The 24501-nt window shown below is 44.6% G+C and overlaps 2 protein-coding genes across 12 annotated transcripts in view; one reads left to right on the forward strand and one right to left on the reverse strand.

Annotated features, from left to right (window-relative positions):
- The window catches only part of FBXO16 (F-box protein 16), a 72978-nt gene extending 56690 nt beyond the window's left edge, over positions 1 to 16288 (reverse strand). For 5 of the 7 annotated variants that reach the window (XR_008626366.2, XM_008956218.4, XM_057302995.2 and 2 more), the window contains exons 1-2: positions 16132 to 16288; positions 9290 to 9404 (exon numbers count right to left, since the gene is read on the reverse strand). Coding sequence is in view for 5 of the 7 variants with exons in the window: in XM_008956218.4 (XP_008954466.1) it covers positions 9290 to 9388 (99 nt within the window). In the remaining 2 variants the exon portion in view is untranslated. Of the gene's footprint in view, positions 1 to 9289; positions 9426 to 16131 lie in introns of all 7 variants that reach the window. The other 2 variants (XR_008626367.2, XM_008956217.4) reach the window with 2 other exon arrangements.
- Positions 16289 to 16907: 619 nt separating this feature from the next.
- FZD3 (frizzled class receptor 3) overlaps positions 16908 to 24501 on the forward strand; it is an 83104-nt gene continuing 75510 nt past the window's right edge. For 3 of the 5 annotated variants that reach the window (XM_003830781.5, XM_003830780.4, XM_063606684.1), the window contains exon 1: positions 19732 to 20292. The gene's annotated coding sequence lies outside the window, so the exon portion shown is untranslated. Of the gene's footprint in view, positions 20293 to 24501 lie in introns of all 5 variants that reach the window. The other 2 variants (XM_055116400.2, XM_034965899.3) reach the window with 2 other exon arrangements.

Genomic DNA, 24501 nt, shown 5'->3' on the forward strand with positions numbered 1-24501 from the left:
CTGGGTTCAGTGGCTCACACCTGTAATCCTAGCACTTTGGGAGGCCAAGGCAGGCAGATCATTTGAGCTAGGGAGTTTAAAAGCAGCCTGGGCAACATGGTGAGACTCTATCTCTACAAAAATACAAAAAATTAGCCAGGCGTGGTGGTGTGTCCCTGTAGTCCCAGCTGAGGCTGAAGTGGGAGGATCGCTTGAGCCCGGGGAGTTGAGGCTGCAGTGAGCTATGATCACGTCACTGTACTTCTAACCTGGGTAACAGAGCCAGACCCTGTCAAAAAAAAAAAAAAAAAAAAAGAGAAAGAAGAAAAGAAAAAATGAAAGAAAAGAAAAGAAAAAATAGTTTTTTTTAAAGTGAAAGAAATTTTAAAAATGGAATTATAAAGAGAAATCAATTTTAGAATTTGAAAGGAGATGAAAAAACTAACGAAAAAACAGGAACATGAAACTCCCCCATCTGAAATGTTTCAATATTAATAGTATGAGAATTTACAAAACAAGTGAATGATCAGTTCTGTTTTTCTATTTCAGTGTATACACATATCACATATGTGATAAGTACGCACATATAAGTATGTACACATCTGTAGGATTAGAAATGTGTGTGTGTGTGCACCTCTGAGCTTCCACTTGAATACTTGTTGGTATAGGTTTATTACAATATATTATTTAGGACAGAAACTAAGTCTTATTCATCTTGACATCTCCAGTAGAGTGCTTACAGAGCATGTTACAGGTATCTATGTTTATTGAATTGAAAGAATGTGATTGTGAGAATGAATATCCTTATGGATGTATCAGTACAATGTGAGTATCTTTACATATTGGTGTTGAGGTGGTTTTCTGAGCATCAGTGCATATGTATATTTCAGTGAGTGAGGAAAGGAAGACTAACGTGGGGACACGTGGCAGAGAAGGGGGTTATTAAGAGAGGAAGAGAGAGTCATGAACATATGTGAATGTCTCACTTGCTTTATCCCATACACCCTCTGTCAGCTTTCAAAATTGGGATTGATGTTTTTCCCTCCTCTTGGCACTTGCTACATTCTCTAGTGCTGTAAGAATGTTCCCACTTGGAGAGGTGGCTCAGGCCTATTTCTTCTCTTTTTATGGAAGAGGCTGAGGAGCTGGTTTTATGCTTCCCACACATCATGCTTTCCTTCCTTTTTTAACTCTCAAGCTCTGGTTGCCAAGGACATACAAAATAGGAATTGAAATAACTGGTTCAACCACCACTTTGGGACCAGTGAAATGTCAGTTTTGCTCTTGGCCAGGGAATCTCTTCTGTCACAGACAGACACTTTTTGCACATAAGAGAAGAAGAAAAAGACCCTCCCCTGCAGCTAACTGCCACCTGGGCTACCAGGACCCTCAAATAATGGCAACAGATAAACTCAGAATTTCTAGATGAAAAGAAGTAGAGGAGAATCTGTAGAACACAGAAGATTCAAAGTATCTGGATTCAAATATTGTCTGAATTCTTCTCTATCAATCATGCATCGCCCAACCCATGCAACCAATGTTGTCACTTTTCTCATGTCCAGGGATTTCTCTCCTCCTAACTCCTACTCAATTTATAGTTCACGCTTCACTTAGACCTTACAGTGTTTGTTTTGCTCTCTAGTGGTTTCTGTTAATTTTATCTTCCCAAGTAGATTACAACCACTTTCTCTTACATGCTCCACAGAACCCTCAAGTACAGAGTCCATGGAAGGCCCTCAATAAACCATTTTGCTGATTGACTAACAACAACAAGAAAGCTTCAGAAGTCATAGAATTTTAGAGCTAAAAGGAATCCTAAAGGTCTTTTTGTTCGATTCCTATATTTTAGAAAGGATAAGCAGAGGACCAAAGAGGTTATATTTACAGATATTTTAAAAATCCCTGGGTCCAAACTATGTGTTCAGCTCAACACTGCACTTGATTCCTCACCAGATCCTTGGTCTTCCCCATTCTGACTTCCAGCCTTACATTCTTGATGAACTTCTGTCCATGCTTTGGTCTGACTATAGGAAGAAGAAGAGACTACAACAGAGCTTCAAGAGGAAGTTGAAGCATGGTGTTCAATGATGGTGTGGCCCACTGGAAACAAAAGGAAACTGACTTAAAGGGGAAAAGACAGTCAACAAGAAGGTAGTAGAAAAGGAATAGGGTGGATGTTGGGAAGTGCTACGCAGGTTAAAACACGAGACAAAGTCTAAACAGAGTCCACACAAGTCCAGCTCTTTACCAGAAGGCATCTAGACTCAAGTAGAAACTGATGGGACAGAAGGGGTAGAGGAAAGACACTAGACTGAAAGTCAGGAGACCTCAGATCTGGTTCTGACTCTACCCTTGACAAGACATATCATTTTGGGCAGATAATTTTGTTGTCAGGTTCTCAGTTGGACTTATAGTCTTATACACCCTGGTTTGGAGCAAGTCTTTATTTCAGAGATTTGCAATCAGGTTCTTCATTTTAAAGAGCTGGAAAACAAAGTATTTCTTCCAAATGGAAATATTAAAATGGATCTTCTTTTCTTGCAAGATGCTGCAGTCTGTTTATATCACAGTTTACTCAAAGCCTGCTGTTAAGTCAAAATCCCACGGTTGTTATTTTAGTCTGTTGACACTGTAGTTACATATTTTACCGTGTGACATCATTACAATGTAGGAGTGAGATATTTAGGGGCCCCTAAATAATGATTGATTGATGGTAACTGGGTGCTTTTTCTCAGAACACTTTTTTAACATGTACTGTACAACATGTGTGAACCATACCCTAAAAGAAATGTGGATCACTTTCCTTTCTTTTAAAAAACTGTGTATATTTAAGGTATACAACTTGATGTTTTGATATACACATACATAATGAAATGTCAAGGAAATTATCCTATCTGTCATCTTCCATAGTTACCTTTCTATGTATGTGTGATAAAGATCACTTTCAATTAAAACACTAGTTGGCAAAGAAATACACACTTTAAAAACATTCCTTCACCCAAAATTCACAATGCTTGAATAACTTACTAATCTGTTATATATGCCTATCCTGATGATGCAGTTTTTTTTTATAGGCGTCTAAATTTGAATTTAGAGAATTCAATCTTCTGCTTAAAACCTGCTGTAAAGTTAAAATCCTGTGATTCTTATTTTAGTCTAAGATAGTTACATATTTCACATTTTACTACAGAATAGAAGAAAGACAAAATTAAAACAAAAACAAAAAACAGGGCCTTAAAATTTCACTGATCATTGGTGACAAATGCCCTCATTTAGAAGTATGGAAGCCCCTTGAAATTATTGTCTGGATGCCTTTTGGCCAGCTGTCTCCTCGGGCATCTATTTTTAATTCCTTTCACACAGTTAGAATGTTAGATCCAGAAGGGACCTTCAAGGTCATCTGATCCAATCCACTCATTTTACAAAGGAGGATAAAGCCCAGAGAAGGTAAAACTGGAATAGCTGATTTGAAACCAGAGTTTTCAATTCCAGAGTTATTGTTCTTTGTTTACTTATATGTATGGGTGTGTGTGTGTGTATAATATACGATACATATTTATGTTCTAATTTGTTTTAAAATTGGAAACATTGCTGCATTGTATGAAGTAAGAAAATGAAAGCTCTCTCTTCTAACACACCCTCCTCTGTCCACCAACACCCATATAACTCTTTGGGAAAAACCAGTATTAACAGTTTGATATAGCTGGGCATGGTGGTTGACGCCTGTAATCCCAGAGCTTTGGGAGGCTGAGACAGAGGCTCACTTGCGCTCAGGAGTTTGAGACCAGGCCTTTTCTCTAATAAAAACAAAAACAAATTAGCCGGGCATGGTGGTGTGAGCCTGGTGGTCCTAGCTACTTGGGGGAATGAGACAGGAAGATAGCTTGAGCCCAGGAGGTGGAGGCTGCAGTGAGCCGTGATTGTGCCACTGTACTCCAGCCTGGGTGACAGAGTGAGATCCTCAAAAACAAACAAACAAACACCAGCTTGGCATAATCATACACAAATTCTATGTGTGTGACTCTGCATTTGTACACAACTTACGTGTATATATACACACAAAGATTTTTAAAAATAATTTTATGCCACACAAGAACCTAACTAAACCAAAAAATTATTATTATTATTTTTGGAATAAAATGGGAGTTCGGGACAATAAAATACATATTATCTTGAGAAGTGATCATTACATTGGATAAAAATCTATTAAAGAACCAATGAGTACTGTGATGTACTCATTCCCCTCCAGAACTGAAGGATTTATTTCCCCACCTGTTGGAAGGCTGTTGGTTGACAGGTACAAGCTTGAGAGAGCTGCCTTGCCCAAGGTCAGACCTGGTGGGGGTGGGTAGGCAGCTAGCAGCCACTGAATGTTCGGTCACTGTGGAAGTATAAAAACCAGACCCTCTCCCTCCCTTCCCCCTTGCCACAATGTAAGACAAATGTTGGGGTTTGGATCTCTGTCCCCACCAAATCTCATATCAAATTGTAATCCCCGGCTGGGCACAGTGACTCATGCCTATAATCCAGCACTTTGGGAGGCCAAGGCCAGTGGATCACTGAGGTCAGGAGTTCAAGACCAGCCTGGCCACCATGGTGAAACTCCATTTCTACTAAAAATATGAAAATTAGCCAGGTGTGGTGGTGGGTGCCTGCAATCCCAGCTACTCAGGAGGCTGAGGCAGGAGAATCTCTTGAACTGGGAGGCAGAGGTTGCAGTGAGCCGAGATCACGCCATTGCACTCCAGCCTGGGCAACACAATGAATTCTGTCTCCAAAAAAAAAAAAAAAAAAAATTGTAATCCCCTATGTTGGAGGTGGGGCCTGGTGGGAGGTGATTGGATCATGGGGGCGGTTTGTCATGGTTTAGCACCATCCCCCTAGTGCTGTCATCAGCGGGAGTGAGTTCTCATGAGATCTGGTTGTTTAAAAGTGTGTGGGACCTCCTGTCTCACTCTTCCTCCTGCTCCTGCCATATAAGATGCCTCCTCCTGCTTTGCCCTCTGCCACGATGGAAAGCTCCTTGAGGCCGCCCCAGAAGCAGATGCCATTATGTTTCCTGCACAGCCTGCAGAACTGTGAGCCAATTAAACCTATTTTCTTTATAAATTACCCAGCCTCAGGTGTTTCTTTACAACCAATCTGAAGCATCATGGCAGCTTCAGGGAGTCCTATGGGGTCAGTGGAGACCTCACTGAGACTGCATTCCAGCCCAACTTCTTCCTTTGCCCTGCATCTGACCCTTTTCTCTCCTTTTCCTTTTATTTCCTTCCCTTCCCAGGTGCTGATCCTGAAAGTCCTCTCCAGTCAATGCTCTACATGCTAATCTCCGAATCAGCTTCTCTAAAAATCGAATTGCAAGAGGTATTCAGGCAATTTTTTGCCTCCTAAGACACTTTTCTTCTCCACAGCTGCTAAATTGATCAAGACTCGTAATTTTTCGAAGAAAATTTCTGAAAATCAAGGAATCTAATTAATGCGTATTTGAATTCAAGTCACTTTTTCACATGTGTGTAAAACCTTCACAATTCTATGGGAAGACAGAATTCAAAATGAGACCCTGAAGTTTTGGTAGGGGAAGCAGATAAACTGTTATATAAACTGTGGGAGAGCTTTGAGCATTGCAAACAGGTGCTCAGTAAATTACTGTTGAGCTGGATAAAAACTATTTTCTTTCTTTCTTTTTTTGGAGACAGGGTCTCTCTCTCTCTATCACTCAGGCTGGAGTGCAGTGGTACAATCGTGGCTTACCCCAACCTCCAACTCCTGGGCTCAAGCGATCCTCCTGCCTCAGCCTCCCAAGTAGCTGGGACCATAGGCATGCACCATCACGCCAGGCTAATATTTTATTTTACTTTTTTTTTTTTTTTTTAAATAAAGATGAGGTCGCACTATGTTGCTCAGGCTGGTCTTAAACTCTTGGCCTCAAGCGATCCACCGGCCTCACCCTCCCAAAGTGCTGGGATTACAGACCTGAGCCACTGTGCCTGGCCCCCAAAATTTTTTCAATAGATTTGCTTGGTGTTCCTGGCTAGATGAAGGCTGAATCTCTCTCTCTCCGTCTTTCTCTGCCTTTCCTTTTGTTTCTCCTGGTCCGTCTATTTTTTTTCTCATTCTCTTTCCTCTTTCCTCATTTCCTTTATCATTTTCCTTTTTCAGTCTCTCTCCATTTTATTTCTCACTATTCCAATCTCTACCTTGGCCCTTCTGTTCCTCTTCTAAAATTGCTCATCAGTAGAAACTGATTCGACTAGAAATAGAAGGTACTGAGCAGGAGGGTTCAGGTTTGATGACGGCTTTGCCAAGGGATGAGCCCATCTGTTGAGTTTAGAGGGGCAGAGGGGCAAATCCAGGCTAAGGACACAAAGATGAAGAGGCAGGAAGACAAGAGTCAATGGAACAGGTACCAGGGAGTAGACCTGAACTCTGATTCAATTTCTTTTTTCTTTTTCTTTCTTTCTTTTTTTTTTTTTTTTTCCTGAGACAGAGTCTCACTCTGTTGCCCAGGCACTGAGTGTAGTGGTGCAATCTTGACTCACTGCAACCTCCACCTCCTGGGTTCAAGTGATTCTTCTGCCTCAGCCTCCCGAGAAGCTGGGACTATAGGGGTGCATCACCATGCCCAGCTAATTTTTATATTTTTTAGTAGAGATGGGGTTTTACCATGTTGGCCAGGCTGGTCTTGAATTCCTGACCTCAGGGGATCCACTCGCCTTGGCCTCCCAAAGTGCTGGGATTACAAGTGTGAGCCACTGTGCATAGCCCTGACTCCATTTCTTATGCTTCAGGAACCAAACCAGGTTCCTGGAGGTACAGAGAGAAAAGACGGAATCTCAACTCTTCATGCATGGGAGTTGACTGGGAAAGCCAGTAAACAGTGATGAGAGCAAAGAAAAGGAAGCAGGACACAGGGGGAGGCTTCACAGAGGAAAGGACATTTGAATGGACTCAGATAGGAGGCGAGGGCGAGAGCACATGCAAAGGCATGGAGGTGTGGGAGAGCAGGGTTCACCCGGGGGCCCTGAGCTGGGCCTGGGCATCGGATGTGAGGGAGCAGTGGCAGGGGTGGAGCCGGGAAGTTGGCTGAGGTCAGATCATGAAAGATCCTCAACGCTATGCCTGGGGGTATTGGAATTTACTCTTGGGAGTGGAGTCTATTATTGGTTTCACATAATAGAATCGGAATCTTAGAAACATTTCTCTCGGACAAGAACAGAGGATGGAGTGGCAGGGAGAGAGCCAGTGAAAGCAGTTAGGGGGTGACTGCAGTGTACTAGGCAAAGGGTGCAGACAGTGTCAGCTGAGAATGGAGCTGGAAGTAGATAGGCGGGTGGAGAAGAGAGGCCTGAATGAGAGATTGGGAGGAGGACTCAGAGTACCGGAAAGCAAATTACATATGGAGGCAAGGGAGCGTTGGTAGACACTTCTCTGTGTGCCTCTCACACTCTGAAACATCTTGGCATGCCAAGAATGCAAGGGCCTGAGCATTCGTGGCGAGTGCAGTGGCTCACGCCTGTAATCCCAGCACTTTGGAAGGCTGAGGCGGGTGGATCATGAGGTCAAGAGGTCAAGACCATCCTGGCCAACATCGTGAAACCCTGTCTCCACTAAAAATACAAAAATCAGCTGGGTGTGGTGGTGTGCGCCTGTAGTCCCAGCTATTCAGGAGGCTGAAGCAACAGAATCGCTTGAACCCGGGAGGTGGAGGTTGTAGTGAGCCGAGATCGCACCACTGCACTCCAGTCTGGTGACACAGTGAGACTCTGTTTCAGAAAAAAAAAAAAAAAAGAATGCAAGGCCCTGAGCATTCGTGACTTGGGCCATTCTTGCAGGTTGTGTCTGCAGTAAGGCAACCTTGAGGGATGAGGTAATGTCTCCCTTTGGGAGCAACAGCAGGCTGACTTACTGCTTACTATGAAAAGCAGTGGATGCCCTGGGCACATTGTTCCTCAGCTGGGTGCAAACCACTGTTACGTGTATCATTTACCTGGGCCCTATGTGTCACACCTGTGGGACGGGGAGGACCAGCAGAACCCACGCAAACATAATGTTCATGCCACTCGCTGCTTTGTGAGTAAAGTTGTTTTTGACCCAAGAATCTCATATTTTATTGTGAAACAGCAGAGTCTTCTATTCCATAAGTCACAGGCTAACTTATTAGCTTGTAATCTGGGGGAAAATCAAATCCCAGACTGGACAGGGAGAAGCAGAATTTCTGGCTTGATTGACTTGGTATAAAATAGTGCCTCTCATAGTGGGGAGGAACTGGTGTGTAGGAGCAAGAGGATGAGGTCAGTTTTATATATGGTGATTGTGTTTTCCTGAAAAATAGGTGTGGTCCTTGCATACAGCGATTGGTCACTGGAGCTCACAGACCTGTTGGTAAATTCTGTCCCTAACTGAAGCAGGAATAGAAACCCCTAGAGGCTGGTCAGTCTCACACCCCAGCCGTCCACCGTGATCCTTTAGTGTATTCCGCTAGCACCTTCCCAGAGTGCAGGTGGAAAATAAACGTCTTTGTTGTTGTTGTTCTTATTGTTGTTGTTGTTGAGACAGAGTTTCCTCTTGTTGCCCAAGCGGGAGTGCAATGGTGTGATCTTGGCTCACTGCAACCTCCGCCTCCTGGGTTCAAGCGATTCTCCCGCCTCAGCCTCCTGAGTAGCTAGGATTACAGGTACACACCACCACGCCCAGCTAATTTTTTTTTTTTTTTGTATTTTTAGTAGAAACGGGGTTTCACCATGTTAACCAGGCTGGTCTCGAACCCCTGACATCAGATGATCCACCTGCCTTGGCCTCCCAAAGTGCTGGGATTATAAGCATGAGCCACCGCACCCAGCCATGAAAATAAACGTCTTAAGAGAACCTGAGTAATGTGAATAATCAGTTGAAATGTATGCATTTTATGTATCTTATTAAATGTGCAGCATTACCCAGCAACCTCAACTATACCAAGAAAACTGGGTTTGGGGGAATGCCATGGACCACTCTCTCCTTTCTCAGTCCTGGTGGTTCCAGGGGAGAACAAGTGATGGAAGAAAAAAGGCGAGTGGGTTGGGAGAGGAAGGTGACAGCGGGGGAAAGAACAAATCCAAGACATTTTTTTCTTGGGCAAGGACTTTGGGTCTATTGCCAGCCTTGCCCATATAGCATGGGTTCAATAAAAGTTTTTGAATATCTTCATTTTGGTTTTCATTCATCCATTACACAATCTTAAATAATCCCTGTTCATATTTTGGTAAGTAAAATTTTAATATCTTTTTTCCTTTAAGTCATGGATTCAATTGTTAAAATAGTTCTGGTCACTTACCCGGTCATTCAATAGCTGATGGTTTAGGGGTGTCCAGGTGCTCATCTTTGTCTGCATTTTGGGACCATCTGTGTTTTTTGGAGGTGCAAATGCCATCATGAAACAACTGGATATCCTTCCATAAGAAAAACAACACCTATCAGAAGAAGTGAATCATATAACCCTCAGAAAACAAAAATTACTAATACCAGCCGGGCACGATGGCTCACGCCTGTAATTCCAGCACTTTGGGAGGCTGAGGTGGGCGGATCACTTGAGGTCAAGGATTCGAGACCAGCCTGGCCAACATGGTGAAACCCTGTCTCTACTAAAAATAAATGTAATAAACAAACAAACAAATAAAAAATAGCCGGGCGTGGTGGTGCATGCCTGTAATCACAGCTACTAGGCAGGAGAGTCACTTGAACTCCAGAGGTGGAGGTTGCAGTGAGCCAAGATGGCACCACTGTACTCCAGCCTGGGCAGCAGAGCGAGACTCCACCTCAAAAAAAACAATACTAATACCATATAATTTTTTAGCATGTTGGCAGAGGGAATGCGTGGGAAGAGCATTTATTGGGGGCATGTTATATGTCAAGCACTTCATACATCTCCTCAATGGAAGTGCACAATTACCTGGTGAGGTGGTGGGTTTTAACTCATTTTACACATGAGGAAGATTTGGCTTATTGATGTTACCCTGTCCAAGGTCATACAGATAGCAAGTGGTGTAACTGGTAGTCGGACTCAGGTCAGTTTGATGCCACTTTATTTTCACTGGACTCTGGGGGGAAATCCAGAATCACTCCTAGCTAAGGACATACTATATTGGCCAGGAAGAGAAGTATTTTAAATTTAAAATCATCATGCAATATGAAACACTTCATTCTTGTCCCTTGTTATATTAATTCTCCTTCTCCCCTCTTAACTTCCAGATATCCAAGTAACAGGAACTCCTGCCTGACAGCGTATTGAAGAGGTAGCATGGTGGGAGAGACAAAGCCAAGGCTTTGGAAATGAACAGATTTGAGTTTATTGGGGAAAACTTGCTATTTTTAGTTATCCGGTATATGTCTGCCTCCTTTTGATTAAAGCACTTTAATTTTCAGGAGGAATTAATTTTCCCTCATTGTTTAGAGCCTGATGGTTTAATTAATTAAGGTAGCCTGTCCTTCCCCAGCCAAGAGATGGTCATGAGACCAGGCTAGGCCAGTTGGGCTGACAATAGCTTACTCTTAATCTTATTTTATTTTATTAATTGATTGATTTATTTTGAGACAGAGTCTCGCTCTGTCGCCCAGGCTGGAGGGCAGTAGTACGATCTCGGCTCACTGCAAGCTCCGCCTCTCGGTTCACACCATTCTCCTGCCTCAGCCTCCCGGGTAGCTGGGACTACAGGCGCCCGCCATCACGCCCAGCTAATATTTTTTGTATTTTTAGTAGAGACGGGGTTTCACCGTGTTAGCCAGGATGGTCTCGATCTCCTGACCTCATGATCCACCCCCCTGGGCCTCCCAAAGTGCTGGGATTACAGGTGTGAGCCACCGCGCCCGGCCAAGATGGAGTCTTGCTCTATCACCCAGGCTCGAGTGCAGTGACACGATCTCGGCTCACCACAACCTCCGCTTCCCAGGTTCAAGCGATCCTCCTGCCTCAGCTCCCCTAGTAGCTGATTGGGAGTAGTTTTGATGTATACACTCAGGGTTGCAGGCTTCTGCATTTTCCACTCTGTGATGGTGGGTTTCACAAGGACAGGTAGAAGAGATGGCTAAGGGGACCAGGGCCTGCTCACCTGATCAATGGGCTCCACAAATGACCCCACAGCAACAGATACCGGATATTTTTTATTTTTTGAGAAAGAGTCTTGCCCTGTTTCCCAGGCTGCCGTACAGTGGTGCAGACATGGCTCACTGCAACCTGCACCTCCCAGGTTCAAGCGCTTCTCCTGGCTTAGCCTCCCGAGTAGCTAGGACTACAGGCACCTGCCACCACGACTGGCTAATTTTTGTATTTTTAGTAGAGATGGGGTTTCACCATGTTGGCTAGGCTGGTCTCGAACTCCTGACCTCAGGTGATCTGCACACCTCAGCCCCCCAAAGTGCTGGGATTACAGGCACAAGCCACTGTGCCCGGCCTTTGATATATTTTTTTTTAATCATTATATTTTGGCTAGTATGGGATTTTCCCAAACACTATCTGAGATCTCTGAGGTTCTCATTTGACATGTAATATTCTCTCTCAGGAAGATAAAGCCCACATTTTAAACCCTCTGGGGTGTCAAGACAACGCCTTCCTTCAGTTGCCTGTTGCCAATATGCCACTGGAATGAGGGGCACTCAGATCAGCACTCAGGTTCTTTTCAGCCTCAACAGCTAACTATCGGACTCACATTTAGGTAAGTTACTAAGCCAAAAGAAATGATTTCATTACAGTAATTTTAACTGGCAGCTAATGATAAAAGTACATGTGAGCAGGCAAGTTATAGATACAGGCCGGCATGGTGCCTCACACCTGTAATAGCAGCACTTTGGGAGACTGAGGCAGGCGGATCACCTGAAGTCAGGAGTTCAAGGCCAGCCTGACCAACATGGTAAAACTCCATCTCTACTAAAAATACAAAAATTATCTGGGCATGGTGGCCCACCTGTAATACCAGCTACTCAGGAGGCCAAGGCAGGAGAATCGCTTAAACCCAGGAGGTGGAGGTTGCAGTGAGCTGAGGTCGCGCCACTGCACTCCAGCCTGGGTGACAGAGTAAGACTCTGTTTCAAAAAAAAAAAAAAGTTACAGATACAAAGTGTAGCCACTGAGTCTAGATCTCCCCAGCTAAAAAGTGATATATCTGTTTTTGTTGTTGTTATTTATTTATTTTCTACATTTCTTCTTCTTCTTCTTCTTCTTTTTTTTGGAAGAGTTTTGTTGTTGTTGCCTAGGCTGGAGTGCAATGGTGCGATCTTGGCTCACTGCAACCTCCGCCTCCTGGGTTCAAGTGATTCTCCTGCTTTAGCCTCCCTAGTAGCTGAGATTACAGGTATGAGCCACCAGGCCCAGCTAATTTTATAGTTTTAGTAGAGACAGGGTTTCACCATGTTGGTCAGGCTGGTCTCAAACTCCTGACCTCAGGTGATCCACCAGCCTAGGCCTCCCAAAGTGCTGGGATTACAGGCGTAAGCCACCGCCGCGCCTGGGCTACATTTCTTCTTTTAAAACTAGTTGTTTTGTTGCCTGTAATCCCAGCACTTGGGAGGCTGAAGCAGAAAGACTGCTTGAGCCCAGGAATCTGAGACCAGACTGGGCAACATCGAGAGACCTTATCTCTACACAAAGTAAAAAAAACAAAAAATTAGCTGGGCTTAGTGGTGCACGCCTGTGGTCCCAGCTACTTGGGGTGGGGGCAGAGGGCTGAGGTGGGAGAATCGTTTGGGCCCAGGAGGTTGAGGCTGCGGTAAGCTGTGATTGCACCACTGTACTCCAGCCTGGGCAACAGAGCAAGACCGTTTTTAAAAAATAATAAAAACATAAAAATTAAATTCGTTGTTCTGAATCCTTTCTTAAGAGCTACATGGCTCTTGAAGAATATGATGAAAGCTATGAATTCTCCCCCTAGAAAAATGCACATACATGCAAAATTTTGCTTACCCCTGCTCTATGCTGAACAACTCTCTCCTTTCCAGTTTGTGTAGGAAACCATGTGACTGATCCTAGGCACATCCTTCTGAATGAGGAGAAGTAGCTTTCCTTGGTAACTCCCCCAAGCACCTGCACTGGTTGTTTTCTTTTTCCTGGTTCCTCAGAGCTACATGTCACTTAGATTAGACTTTCTTTCAACCTGCTTGAAGATGGGTTTTCAGCAGATGGGCCTGGCCCCAGGAAGCAGCCCTCTTGGCCATATAGGCCTGCTGAAGCGTGCCAATGTGGACGTCCTGCCTCGTCTCTTGCTATTATCCTTTCACAGTATTTTCCTCCTTCCTCCATTCCAGAAGACAGGCAGCGTGTGTATTTGCATGCACATACATGTTCACAGAACAGACCACTTGCTACTATTAAGAAGACAGATTTTTTTTTTTTTTTTTTTTTTTGAGATGAAGTCTCACTCTTTTGCCCAGGCTGGAGTGCAGTGGCGTGATCTCGGCTTACTGCACCTACGCTTCCCAGGTTCAAGTGATTCTGCTACCTCAGGCTCCCGAGTAGCTGGGATTACAGGCATGCACCACCATGCCTGGGTAATTTTTGTATTTTTAGTAGAGATGCGGTTTTCCCCATGTTGGTCAGGCTTGTCTTGAACTCTTGACCTCAAGTGATCTGCCTACCTTGGCTTCCCAAAGTGCTGGGATTACAGGCGTGAGCTGCTGCGCCCAGCTACATAGATTTTCATATAACACATACAAAACATAATTGTCCCCACTTAATCAACAAAATAAAGCAAGTTGTCATCCCTCCTTCCACAGATGTCTTCCTGTTGCTTTTTTGTGATCTCCTTCCCTGTAAGGACTACCTTTGAATATTCATCATTTTTTCTTTTTTTTTTTTAAGAGGTGGAGCAAAATCTCGCTCTGTCGCCCAGGCTGGAGTGCAGTGGCGCAAACTCGGCTCACCACAACCTCCGCCTCCCAGGTTCAAGCAATTCTCCTGCCTCAGCCTCCCAAGTAGCTGGGACTACAGGCACCTGCCACCACGACTGGCTAATTTTTGTATTTTTAGTAGAGATGGGGTTTCACTATGTTGGTCAGGCTGGTCTCAAACTCCTGACCTCGTGATCCACCCACCTCGGCCTCCCAAAGTGCTGGGATTACAGGCATGAGCCACTGCGCCCAGCCAAATATTCATCTTTAATTTTTCTTAGAATTAAAATACAGAAAGAGGACCTATGACCCTAGTTCTTGACATATGGTTCTAGTCTCATTTTCAATAGCAAGGATGGGTCCCCTGGCCACAGACTTCCAATTTGATCTCTAAGCCTTTTTTTTTTTTTTTTTTTTTTTGACAAGGTCTTGCTCTGTCACTCAGGCTAGAGGGCAGTGGTGTGATCACAGCTCACCATAGCCTCAACCTCCTGGGCTCAAGCAATTCTCCATGTCAGCCTCCCAAGTAGCAGAGAATATAGGTGTGCACCACCACACCTGGCTAATTTTTTTTTTTTGTATTTTTTGTAGAGATAAGGTCTTGCTTTGTTGCCCAAGCTGGTCTCAAACTTCTGGGCTCAAGCAATCCACCACCTCAGCCTCCCAAAGTGCTGAGATTACAAAGGCGAGCCACTACCTCCTGCCTTAAGCCATTCTTCACACTGTCATCATTATTTAACCACCTTACTAAGTATCTACAAGGCAGGTGTTAGGGGTACAAAGATAAGAGTCTGCTTTAATGGAGCTCACAGTCTCCTGTTAGGTATTTTTTAAAAGACCAGTTGATCATGTCACTTTTCAGCTCAAAACCTTCAGAGGTTCACTGACGGCTACAGGATCCAGACTTCCTCGCGTGGAAGTCTAGGTCTGCCATGATTTTACCTCCATCTACTCTTTCAGTCTCACCTGGCCCCACCTTCATGCACTCTCTGCCCAGACACACTGAACTCATGGCCACTCTGAGAACGTGCCACACAACTCTGATGATTCTTGGCTTATGTGGTTTTCTGATGCTCACTGCTCACCTGAATCATCACAGTAGTATATCATAGGTACTCAATATTTGTTAAATCAATAGAAAAAATGACTACAGCAGTGCAAGTGGGGAGCAGTTTAAGGATTAAAACTTGTAGAAATGTTTGGGAGGCTGAGGTGGGTGAATCACCTGAGCTCAGGAGTTCAAGACCAGCCTGGGCAACACAGTGAAACCTCGTCTCTACCAAAAACAAAACAAAAGCAAAAAATTAGCAGAGCGTGGTGGTGTGTGCCTATAGTCCCAGCTACTTGGGAGGCTGAGGTGGGAGGACTGCTTGAGCCTGGGAGGCAGAGGTTGCAGTGAGCCAAGATCATGCCACTGCACTCCAGCCTGGGGGACAGAGTGCGACTCCATCTTGAAAAACAAAAAAACACCACCACCACCACCACCACCACAATTTGTAGAAATGTTGACCAAGTGTGGTGGCTCACGCCTATAATCCCCGCATTTTGGGAGGCTGAGGCAGGAGGATCTCTTGAGCCCAGGAGTTGAAGCCCAGGAATTCCAGACCAGCCTGGGCAACACAGCAAAACCCTATCTCTACAAAAAAAAAAAAAAAAAATTGCTGGGTGTGGGTGTGGCGGTGGGCTCCTATAGTCCCAGCTACTCAGGAGGCTGAGATGGAAGGATTCCTTGAACCCAGGAGTTCAAGGCTGCAGTGAGCGATGATTGCACCACTGCAGTTCAGCCTGGGCAACACGGCAAGACCCTGTCTCAAAAAACAAAAACCAACCAAAAAAAAAAAAAAACCCTTGTAGAATTGTAGAAATGTAGAGTGAAACTCAGAACATGATACTGGGCTCTGGGGTTATATGCAGAGTTTACTGAGCATAATAGGACTGGGTCTCTCTGCTAACAGAATTTACCCATACATTGTAATATCATCAGACAAGGGAATCTCAAATTATTATCAGGAAATTATCAAGAAATAGCGTATGGGTAGATTTCAATACGAATTCATCTTCCGCTTAACTAGTTTTTAAAAAGCAAGAACTATAACACAACGCAAAGAGCTAATGCTTGGTAGGCATATAATTATCTGTGGGTTGTTAATTTCACAAGCATGACTATCTGGCAGTTGCACTGTAGCCCAAATGAGAGGGCACAATGAAATCCCCAAGAGCACTGATAAAGCTCATGGGAGGCCCTGGAGCTTTCCAAAGAGAGAGTCTCCATCTTTTTCATGCACTGTCCACAGCTCTCACCTCTTTTAGCTTGTCTCCCTCTTCAAGCCTCAAGCGCTGACGTTGCCACAGTTTCATTAGGTCAGCTTTTTCTCCGACTCCCTCCAGTCCCTCACCCCTCCCAGCTTCCAGCAGCCCAATCACCGTCTATAAATCCCGTCGCTGGCATCCGGGGTCTCTTAGGCAACAGTGTGTGGGCTCCTGATTGGCCGCGAGATCCAGGAGGGCTGGCTACAAAATTGGGCACGGGGATAAAATTAACAAGTGTGGCGGCCAAGAGCGTGGGAGGGACTGCAATGTCTCAATATAACCCTAGAATGAAGACGCGTCGAATCCTGAAACAAGTAGCGTTGAAAACCTTCATTCAAGACGTAGTGTGTCCCAAATCAGCCCTACCTACGGAGCATGCCCAGTCACATTGTCCTGGTCACTCCGGAGCTGCGAAATGCAGGCTCCACTGTGCCAGGTTTTAAGAGTGGCCAACAGGTAAACAGAGGGTTGGAGGAAAAAGAATTCGAGACTGGTTCAATGAAAGAATAGCACCTGCAACAGGAAGTGGAAGGATGGGGCCAGGAGGAATTGCCCAACACAGAGACACACAAATGCTTCAATGCAAATTTCAATTTATTGGATTATAGAATTCAGGCTGAGTGACAGATACACCAGGGAACCAGCAGATGGCATGCCCTAATAAGAATAACTAAATTTAGGAACTCTTAGAATCCCGTCCAATTCATTAAATTTATTGAGCGCCTGTCTTGTAATACGAAGCAAAATGAGAATACAAAGATAAAAAAGAAATCTAAAGAGGAAGACTGGAAGGTGCAATATACAAATATTTAATGGAAGGCTCACACGGGTAACAGCTGTTATAGAGTTATGAACAAGTGCTGGAGGATACCAAAAAGTTCAAAATTCCGGAACAGAGGTCCTTTGGTCAATGTAAAGCAGGTCTTATAGGCAGCAGTCAACAACAACAAAAAGCAAAACAACAGCAAAAAGAGACTTTCCTTACTTTTTTTCTCAAAATAAATAAGAATGCATTCCCCTTCCACTTAAATGTACAAACCCTGTGTTTCCGTTGTGTTTTACAGGTTTTATTTTTATTTTGGGGGGGATGGAGTTTTGCTCTTATTGCCCAGGCTGGAGTGCATTGGTGCGATCTCAGGTTACTGCAACCTCCACCTCTCGGGTTCAAGCGATTCTCCTGCCTCAGCCTCCTGAGTAGCGGGGATTACAAGCATGCGTCACCATGCCCGGCTAATTTTTTTGTATTTTTAGTAGAGACGGGATTTCACCATGTTGGCCAGGCTGGTTTCGAACTCCTGACCTCAGGTGATCTGCCCACCTCGGCCTCCTGAAGTGCTGGGATTACAGGCGTGAGCCACCGTGCTCGACCTGTTTTATAGTTTTTAAATAGGCAGCATTTGTATATCTCTAGTTTAAAAAGAAAAAAATGAAGCTCATAGAAGTTGTTGCTTTCCTTGGATTAAAATGGATCAGTAAGTGGGCAAGCTGAAATTAGAACCTAGGTTGTTTGAATTCCAGCCTAGGGATTTTTTCCACATGACCGGGTTGTACCTAAATGAATAAACAAAGCCTTGGGGGCAGAGGCGGTGAGGGGGTGGCCTGGAGGAGGTACTTAGATGCAATACTAAATTACCATGCATTACCAGTTAGCTTTTATGGTTTCAAAACGGGTTCATCCAGAAAGAGACCAGTTTTAACAATGTTGGGAGTGCTGTGTCTCTCTATGAAGTTTCCGCTCATTAAAGACTTCGTATTGGTGGTTACAACATGGAATGAAAGAGAGATGGGATCACAGAGAGCATTTCCTTTAGCCCTGTTGGATTTGAATATTTTCATCCCTGAAAAGAAGGTCTCTTTCTTCTTGCCTCTCAACCAACATCTTCTGGGCCTCCTCTTGTCCTGCACCTCATCATCAGACTACTGTCCTCCCAAAAGAACCTGAGTCACACCATCCACACTGTCTGTGTTCACAGTGAGCACATAGAGCTCAATGTCTGACACTGCAACATTACTTTTTTTTTTTTTTTAAGAGACAGGGATGGCTTTGTCGCCCAGGCTGCAGTGTAGTGGCACAACCATAGTTCACTACAGCTTTGAACTCCTGGGCTCAAGCAATCCTCCCAGGCTAATTTTTTAGTTTTTATTTTTGTAGAGACAGGATCTTGCTATGTCCCCCAGACTGGTCTCCAACTCCTGGCTCAAGTGATCCTCTCTCCTCGGCTTTCCAAAATGCTGGGATTACAGGTCTGAACCACCTCACTCAGCCCCAAATATTAATTACTTTTAAGAGGGACATTTCAAACATAAAGAAAGATTTGGACACTTTCATAAGAAACACCCTTGATTCTCCACGAAGATTTTTTTTAAATAGTACATTTGTGTGTATTTTACAGATACAGTAGAAGCTTCTTTTGTCTCATTCCCAGGTTTCATCCCCCTCCCTGCCTGCCTAGAGGCAGTCATTGTCACAAAATTGGTGTGCAGCGTTTCTGTCCATTTTCATGCTTTTATTATATGTACGTTTGCCCTCATAAACATTGTATGGTATTGCTAGTTTTTTTTTTCTAAAGAGGCATCATCACTTACATATCTTGTGGTTTGTTTTTTTTTTTCACTCAATGTTCTTTTTCTGCGATTTAGTCATGCTGATACAGTGGCGATCATTTCTATGTCATTCCCACCTCCCGATGTTGAGCTATGATGTGTCCCATTCCTGACAGTCTTTACAGGATGGTGTGTAAATTGAATAAAAATGCACCTCGCAGCACATCTCCGGAGGTTCCCCAGCTATAAGGGATCTGACACACACAGATTTCCCCCACGCTATCTGCCCCCTCACTCACTCTCCACAGAGGCACCGCTGGCTCCAGAGGATACACTGCCCTGCCTAGAATCAACCTAAGAATCAATATTATTTTAAACATTGTTTACTGCACAAGTATTTACTTATTAGAGAAACTGAAACTGTCATTTCAGATCTCATTTATCAGGCCTGTTCACACAGTTCACCTTCTGATGTGAAACTCTAGGTCTAAGTTCAACACTCGTCAACATTTACTTAACACGTATCAAGCGCCTTTCTAAAAAAAATTGTAAAACACACATAACGTAAATGCACCACTGTAACCATTTTTAAGTGTACAATTCTAATAGTCCATTCACATCGTTCAATTTCTTTAAGTCCTATGTGCTACCGACAGAACAAAATGATGCCCATGAAATCCAGGTTGACGAGGAACGAAAAAGAAGAGAAAGAAAAGACAGGTTAAACGGTGCAGTGAAAAGAAAGACAGCCCTAGGTTGGGATGAATCCAGGCCCTGTTGTTAAAACGCTGCATGGCTTTAGGTAAATCATCTAACCTTTGGGGGCGTTCTTTTCCTCGTCTGAAAAATGAGAGGTTCGGTTTAGATTATCTTTAAGAATTCTTTCAGCTCTAAAGCCGCTTATGTAGAAAAGGAGAGGAGAAACATTTCCTAAGGAGCAAAAATTGGGGCGCGCACCAGTAACGACCAGCGCCACCTGTTTCCTAAGGTCTTGGCCAAGAGGCTATGAACTATCCCGGGCGAGTAGCCTATTCTGTCCGCTACGCTGTTTCGCGTGGAGCTCTGCAGCAGGCCAGAGCTCCTGCACCCCATTCCACCCTCAGCATCCGGGGATCTGCCTCTTGAGCACCCCAAATCCCCAGGTCCGGAGGTCGGCACCTCTGGTTCTCAGACCAGGTGTAGGTGGTCCTGCAATCACACCTCCGCGCTGTGTCATCAGGGTACGGAGTGCATTGCGAGGAGGGCCCCGAGTGCATCTCAGATGAGCGCCTCCAGGGCTGGGAACGAGCACGCCGGAGCAAGGGAGCTCCAGGCGTCACTCAGGGCGAGAGGCAGAGAACAACGAGGCGCGCCGGGCCAGGCCCGCAAGCCCAGGATCCGGCAGGGAGCTTTCGGCCGAGCGTACTCAGTGCGCCTGCCCCGTGCGTGCGCGCGCGCTCGTGAGCTCGCTCCCCGGGCCGCGCGCCCCGGTGCTCGCGAAAGCTCGCTGTCGCTGGGAGGCGCGGGCCGGCGTTCCTCGGCCGCTCCGGGTACCTGAGGGACGCGCGGCCGCCCCCAGCAGGCGGTGCAGCCCCCCCCACCCCTTGGAGCCAGGCGCCGGGGTCTGAGGTGAGCCCCGCGAAGCGTGTGGGCCCCTGGGCCGGGGCAGCGGGAGAAGGAGCGGCGAGTGTGGAGCCCGAGGAGGCGCCGCGCGGCTGCCTGCTGCTCCGCCTCAGCCCGCGCCGAGGAGCCAGCAGCAGCCCGGCGCCTCCTCCTCAGGGATCGTTCCTCTCGTCGCGGCCACAACAAAAGCCTTGGGCGCCGGGCTGTGGCGGGCTGCGGAGCGGGGGCCCGGGCCCGCGGTGGCGGCTGGGGGCCTCGGGGACGCCTAGTTTGGGGCTGGGGGCTGAGGGCTGAGGGCTAAGGGGGGAGCTGCCCCGGGAGACTGTTAACCCTGTCCGCCCTGAGCCCGCGCTCGGCAACCTGTGCGAGTGTGGACCGCGGTTCGCTCGCCTTTACTCCGGCTCAGACCCTGCGCGACGGGGAGAGGGGCCCGGCCGGAGCCGGCGGCAGCGCGGGGTGCCGGGGGCCGTAGGCGGAGGACAATGCTCCGGGGGCTCCCGGCCGCCCGAAGCGCGCGCCGCCAGGCTCCCGGCCCCGGCTCGGGTCAGCTTCGGGCCCACCTTTGCCTGCCCACGCCTGAAAGTTTCCCTTCCCGTCCATCAGTTTGCAAAGTCCTTGCTCCCTTCCGCGAGCTTCCCCCGGCTGCCTCCTCCGCGGGCTGTGGGTTTGCCGTGGGGTGGCTGCTGCTGGATCCCCGAGGGTCCGCATCTGAAATCAAGCTGCTGTGAAATAGCCAGCAAGGTTAAGGAGCCTTGTGTCCTTTCAAGACATGTAAACATCTTCCTAGCGGTGTTTTACATCTTAGGAGTCTTGAGTTCGATCCCTCTGTTGTAAGAGAAGCCAAGGGTGCTTTTCTTGGCTTTGTTTTTAAGAACAAAAGCACGTGCCATGAATTGAGGCAGAGGAGTAGATTTCAGATTTAGAGAGACTGGCTCCATGAAGGAGGTCCGGCGGTTTGCCCAGTGTAGAATGACTCTTTGAATTTTGGTTCCTGTCTGGGTTGAGGGAGATGCAGCAGCAGCACAGCAGAGTAGCCGCATCAGTGACTGTTACGGGAAAGTGTTTAGATACAGCCTCATCTTAGAGAAGTAGTTCTGATCGGCAATGCTTATTGATGGGAATTGAGTTACTTTGTAAAGCCAATATGATATGAGCAAGGAAACAAAGACCTGACTACCCCTGGGGATGTTACCTCCTTCCCTCACCCTCCTTTAGTCCTTGGTGGTGTGCTGGTGCCATTCCTGCATTTTAGTCTGGAAAAAGAATAGAAGTCCTTAGTTCTATTATTAAGAAGTGGTTACTCCTGAAGATAATGCTTTCCGTCTTTACTTTTAAACAAATCAATACTATCTTTTTCCTCCAGAAAGAAGGACAAAAACCCACAAAGATAAAAAAAATTCAGAGTCGGAGAGCCTAGGAAAGAGGTGTAAGAGCTTGACTGGGTGGGGCTCGAAGGATAAAAGAGCTGAAGATAAAATATAACTACGATGCAGCCCATCTTCTACCATACCCCCCCACCCCATTGTTTGAAACTATTAGGAAAATAAGTAAATTACTGGTAAAGCGTATCATTCTACCCTCTCTTTCCTCCTACCCCTTTTCCCTCATCCACTACTAAAATTCTCTATCTCCATCTCTCCTAAATCTATAAAAGCGTCCCATTTATAAAAGGAAAAGGACAATGAGCTGTTTCCTCATCCTAGCTGCTCTATGCTTCTGAGCTTTATTTTGTGCTTTGAGCATTTAGGTGGCTATTTCTTGGGAGTTCCGTGATTGAGATATTTGAAGTAGAGAGGGCTAGGGGAATTTAATAGCAAAGTGCACATTCTTTCTTTGTATAGAACAAAGTGAAAGCTTTATCACTGGGGAAGGAGAGAGGAGTTTTTTGCTCACAATAAGTTATCTGTTTCCCAGGAAACAGACTTAAATTTCATGTTAGTTTGATAGTGAAACTCTAAGATTTTATAGTCAAAACTTTTTCTGAGCATGTGAGTTTGTTGATGTTAAGCTGCTGTTGACTTTCTTTTCCTTCAGAGACAGATAGTAGGAAACAATTCTTACCACTTCTTTGAGCGGTTTTGGCCTCAAGTTTTGTTTTTGTTTTTGTTCTTTTTGGGTTTTTTTTGTTTTCGTATCCCCAGAACTCTAGAATTATGCGTGATTAAAACTGCAGCTGTGCGCAAAAATAAAAATAATGATTTTAAAAATATGTACTGGATAAATTATTCAGTATAGATTGGAGGAAAATGTGTGGTAGAGTCTCGTGGAAAGACATTAGATTTTCAGTAGTGATATTTCTATAATGTTAGGAACAAATGAAGTGTAACAGCTTCTTACTGGCTAGGAAAGAGTTTTACCTACTATGTCAAAAAATGAGTTTCCTCTTTTTGCTTTCCAATTCGTCATGTTGGGAACTATTGACAGTTTGGTATATTCAAGGAGTGTATTGCACATGAAGTTTGAGATGAATGTAACTAGGCTAGTGGGCCTGAAAACCAAATCCTGGTCCCCAGATTTTATCTCATTAAAATAATTCTGTAGTCAAAGCATGCAAACCATACAAACTTGTTAAGAGGGGTGGAAAGCAGGGGCTTGGTATTAGATAATTTTTTTGATAGCAGATTTAAGAGAAGCTGGGCTGAAATTTCAGCCCATTTTAAAGTCCAGAATCTATCTGTCTCTTAACTTTCCAGTTTTATTTTCAGGTTAATTTTTAAAGATCTTCTGTCTTCTTTAGTCTTAGTAATTAATAATTTCTAAATTGAACTGAATTTTGATGCCTACCATTCATTTAAATTTTGAACCTAGATGGATTTACTTTTCCTCTGTGTGTGTGTTTTAAGCCTTAATCACTTAACACATTGGAAGATTAAGTTATTTGTTGTAATCAGTAGATGATGACAAATGGACTTTAAACATTAGATGAAGCAGGAAAGTTCAGAAAAGAGATACTCTGAGATTAATAGGAATCTAGGTCCTGTGAATTAAATGTGAAGCTATATAAACTTTCTTGTAGCAACCAGTAGGCAAAGGGCCAAAGACTATATAGACTTTAAGAAAAGGAAAGTAACATTTGAGCAATGAGTGTACATTGAGTGTATATTTTGTCTAACAAGACAATAATTTCCTTAAGAGAAAAGCTCTTATTTAGAGATAGTTATTGCTAATCCTTGCAATGCGTTCTTGAAAACGTGTCTGAAAAAAGACAAAGAATATCCCTCCTGTTCGCTCTGTAGGCACTGTGTAACCAGCATTTACTTTGAGACAACCTTTAGATGATCTTTCTCAATTGGAAATGCAAAATGTTACCTGCATTTATCAGGTGTCAAGAAAATGAAATCTCAACAGAATGATGGAATGGAGCCCTTTCTGTAGAGAAAGTGTAAATTGGAATAGAGTTGCTGAACATAATCTTTTGTCGCAGAACCCCTTTGACAAGCCCTTAGGGCCCTCTTTTCTCATCATCCTTTCTTCTGGGATTCAGCCTGCTTTCCTCTTCACAGTTGCCACCTCCTGCGTTTCCCACCGAGTTCTTTGGGTCTGATTTTGCAGGCAGCCCGGGAAGACAGTCTTCCAAGATTGGAATCCCTTCCCTTTATTGCTGTCTTTCAGGACAAATACTTAGTTGATTTTACTTTAAAGACTTTTACTTTTTGTCATCAAAAGAAACCTGATAAATAATGGTTGGAAATATAAAATTCCTGATGTTATACATTCATAAAAATAGAAATGTGTAACCTTTAAAGTATCTAGTCCTTTTTGTTTTCTGATGGAATGTTAACCAAGTAACTTAGTCTGAAATCAGCTTTCCAGATATTCTGTATTGCTCTATGGAGAAGTGAATGTGTCTCTTTTCCCATACAAAGGGCGTGAGCAACTGTTGCATAGCATTCACTTTTTGCAGGGCCCTGGCCCCTGAAGCTGCTCACTCCGATTATGTTAATCTAGTAGGTCCCCCCCTTTTTTTTCCAGTTGATATACTACAGTTTCTTATAATAAAAAAAAAAATCAGTAAGAACGCCCCAAATGACTGTTAACTTTTATTTAATGACTTGCTACATTTTGATAGGATCTCTTTGGGTCCAGAATCTTTGCTATGTCCTGCAAGTCTGGAACTTCAACTTACAGCTTTTCCATGGATGACCTTACCTTAGGAAAAATGGCATACTCACATAATTGTGATTAGAAGCAGATAATTCATTATGTTATTGAAGA

Source organism: Pan paniscus, chromosome 7 (assembly GCF_029289425.2).
Source record: "Pan paniscus chromosome 7, NHGRI_mPanPan1-v2.0_pri, whole genome shotgun sequence".
NCBI lineage: Eukaryota > Metazoa > Chordata > Mammalia > Primates > Hominidae > Pan > Pan paniscus.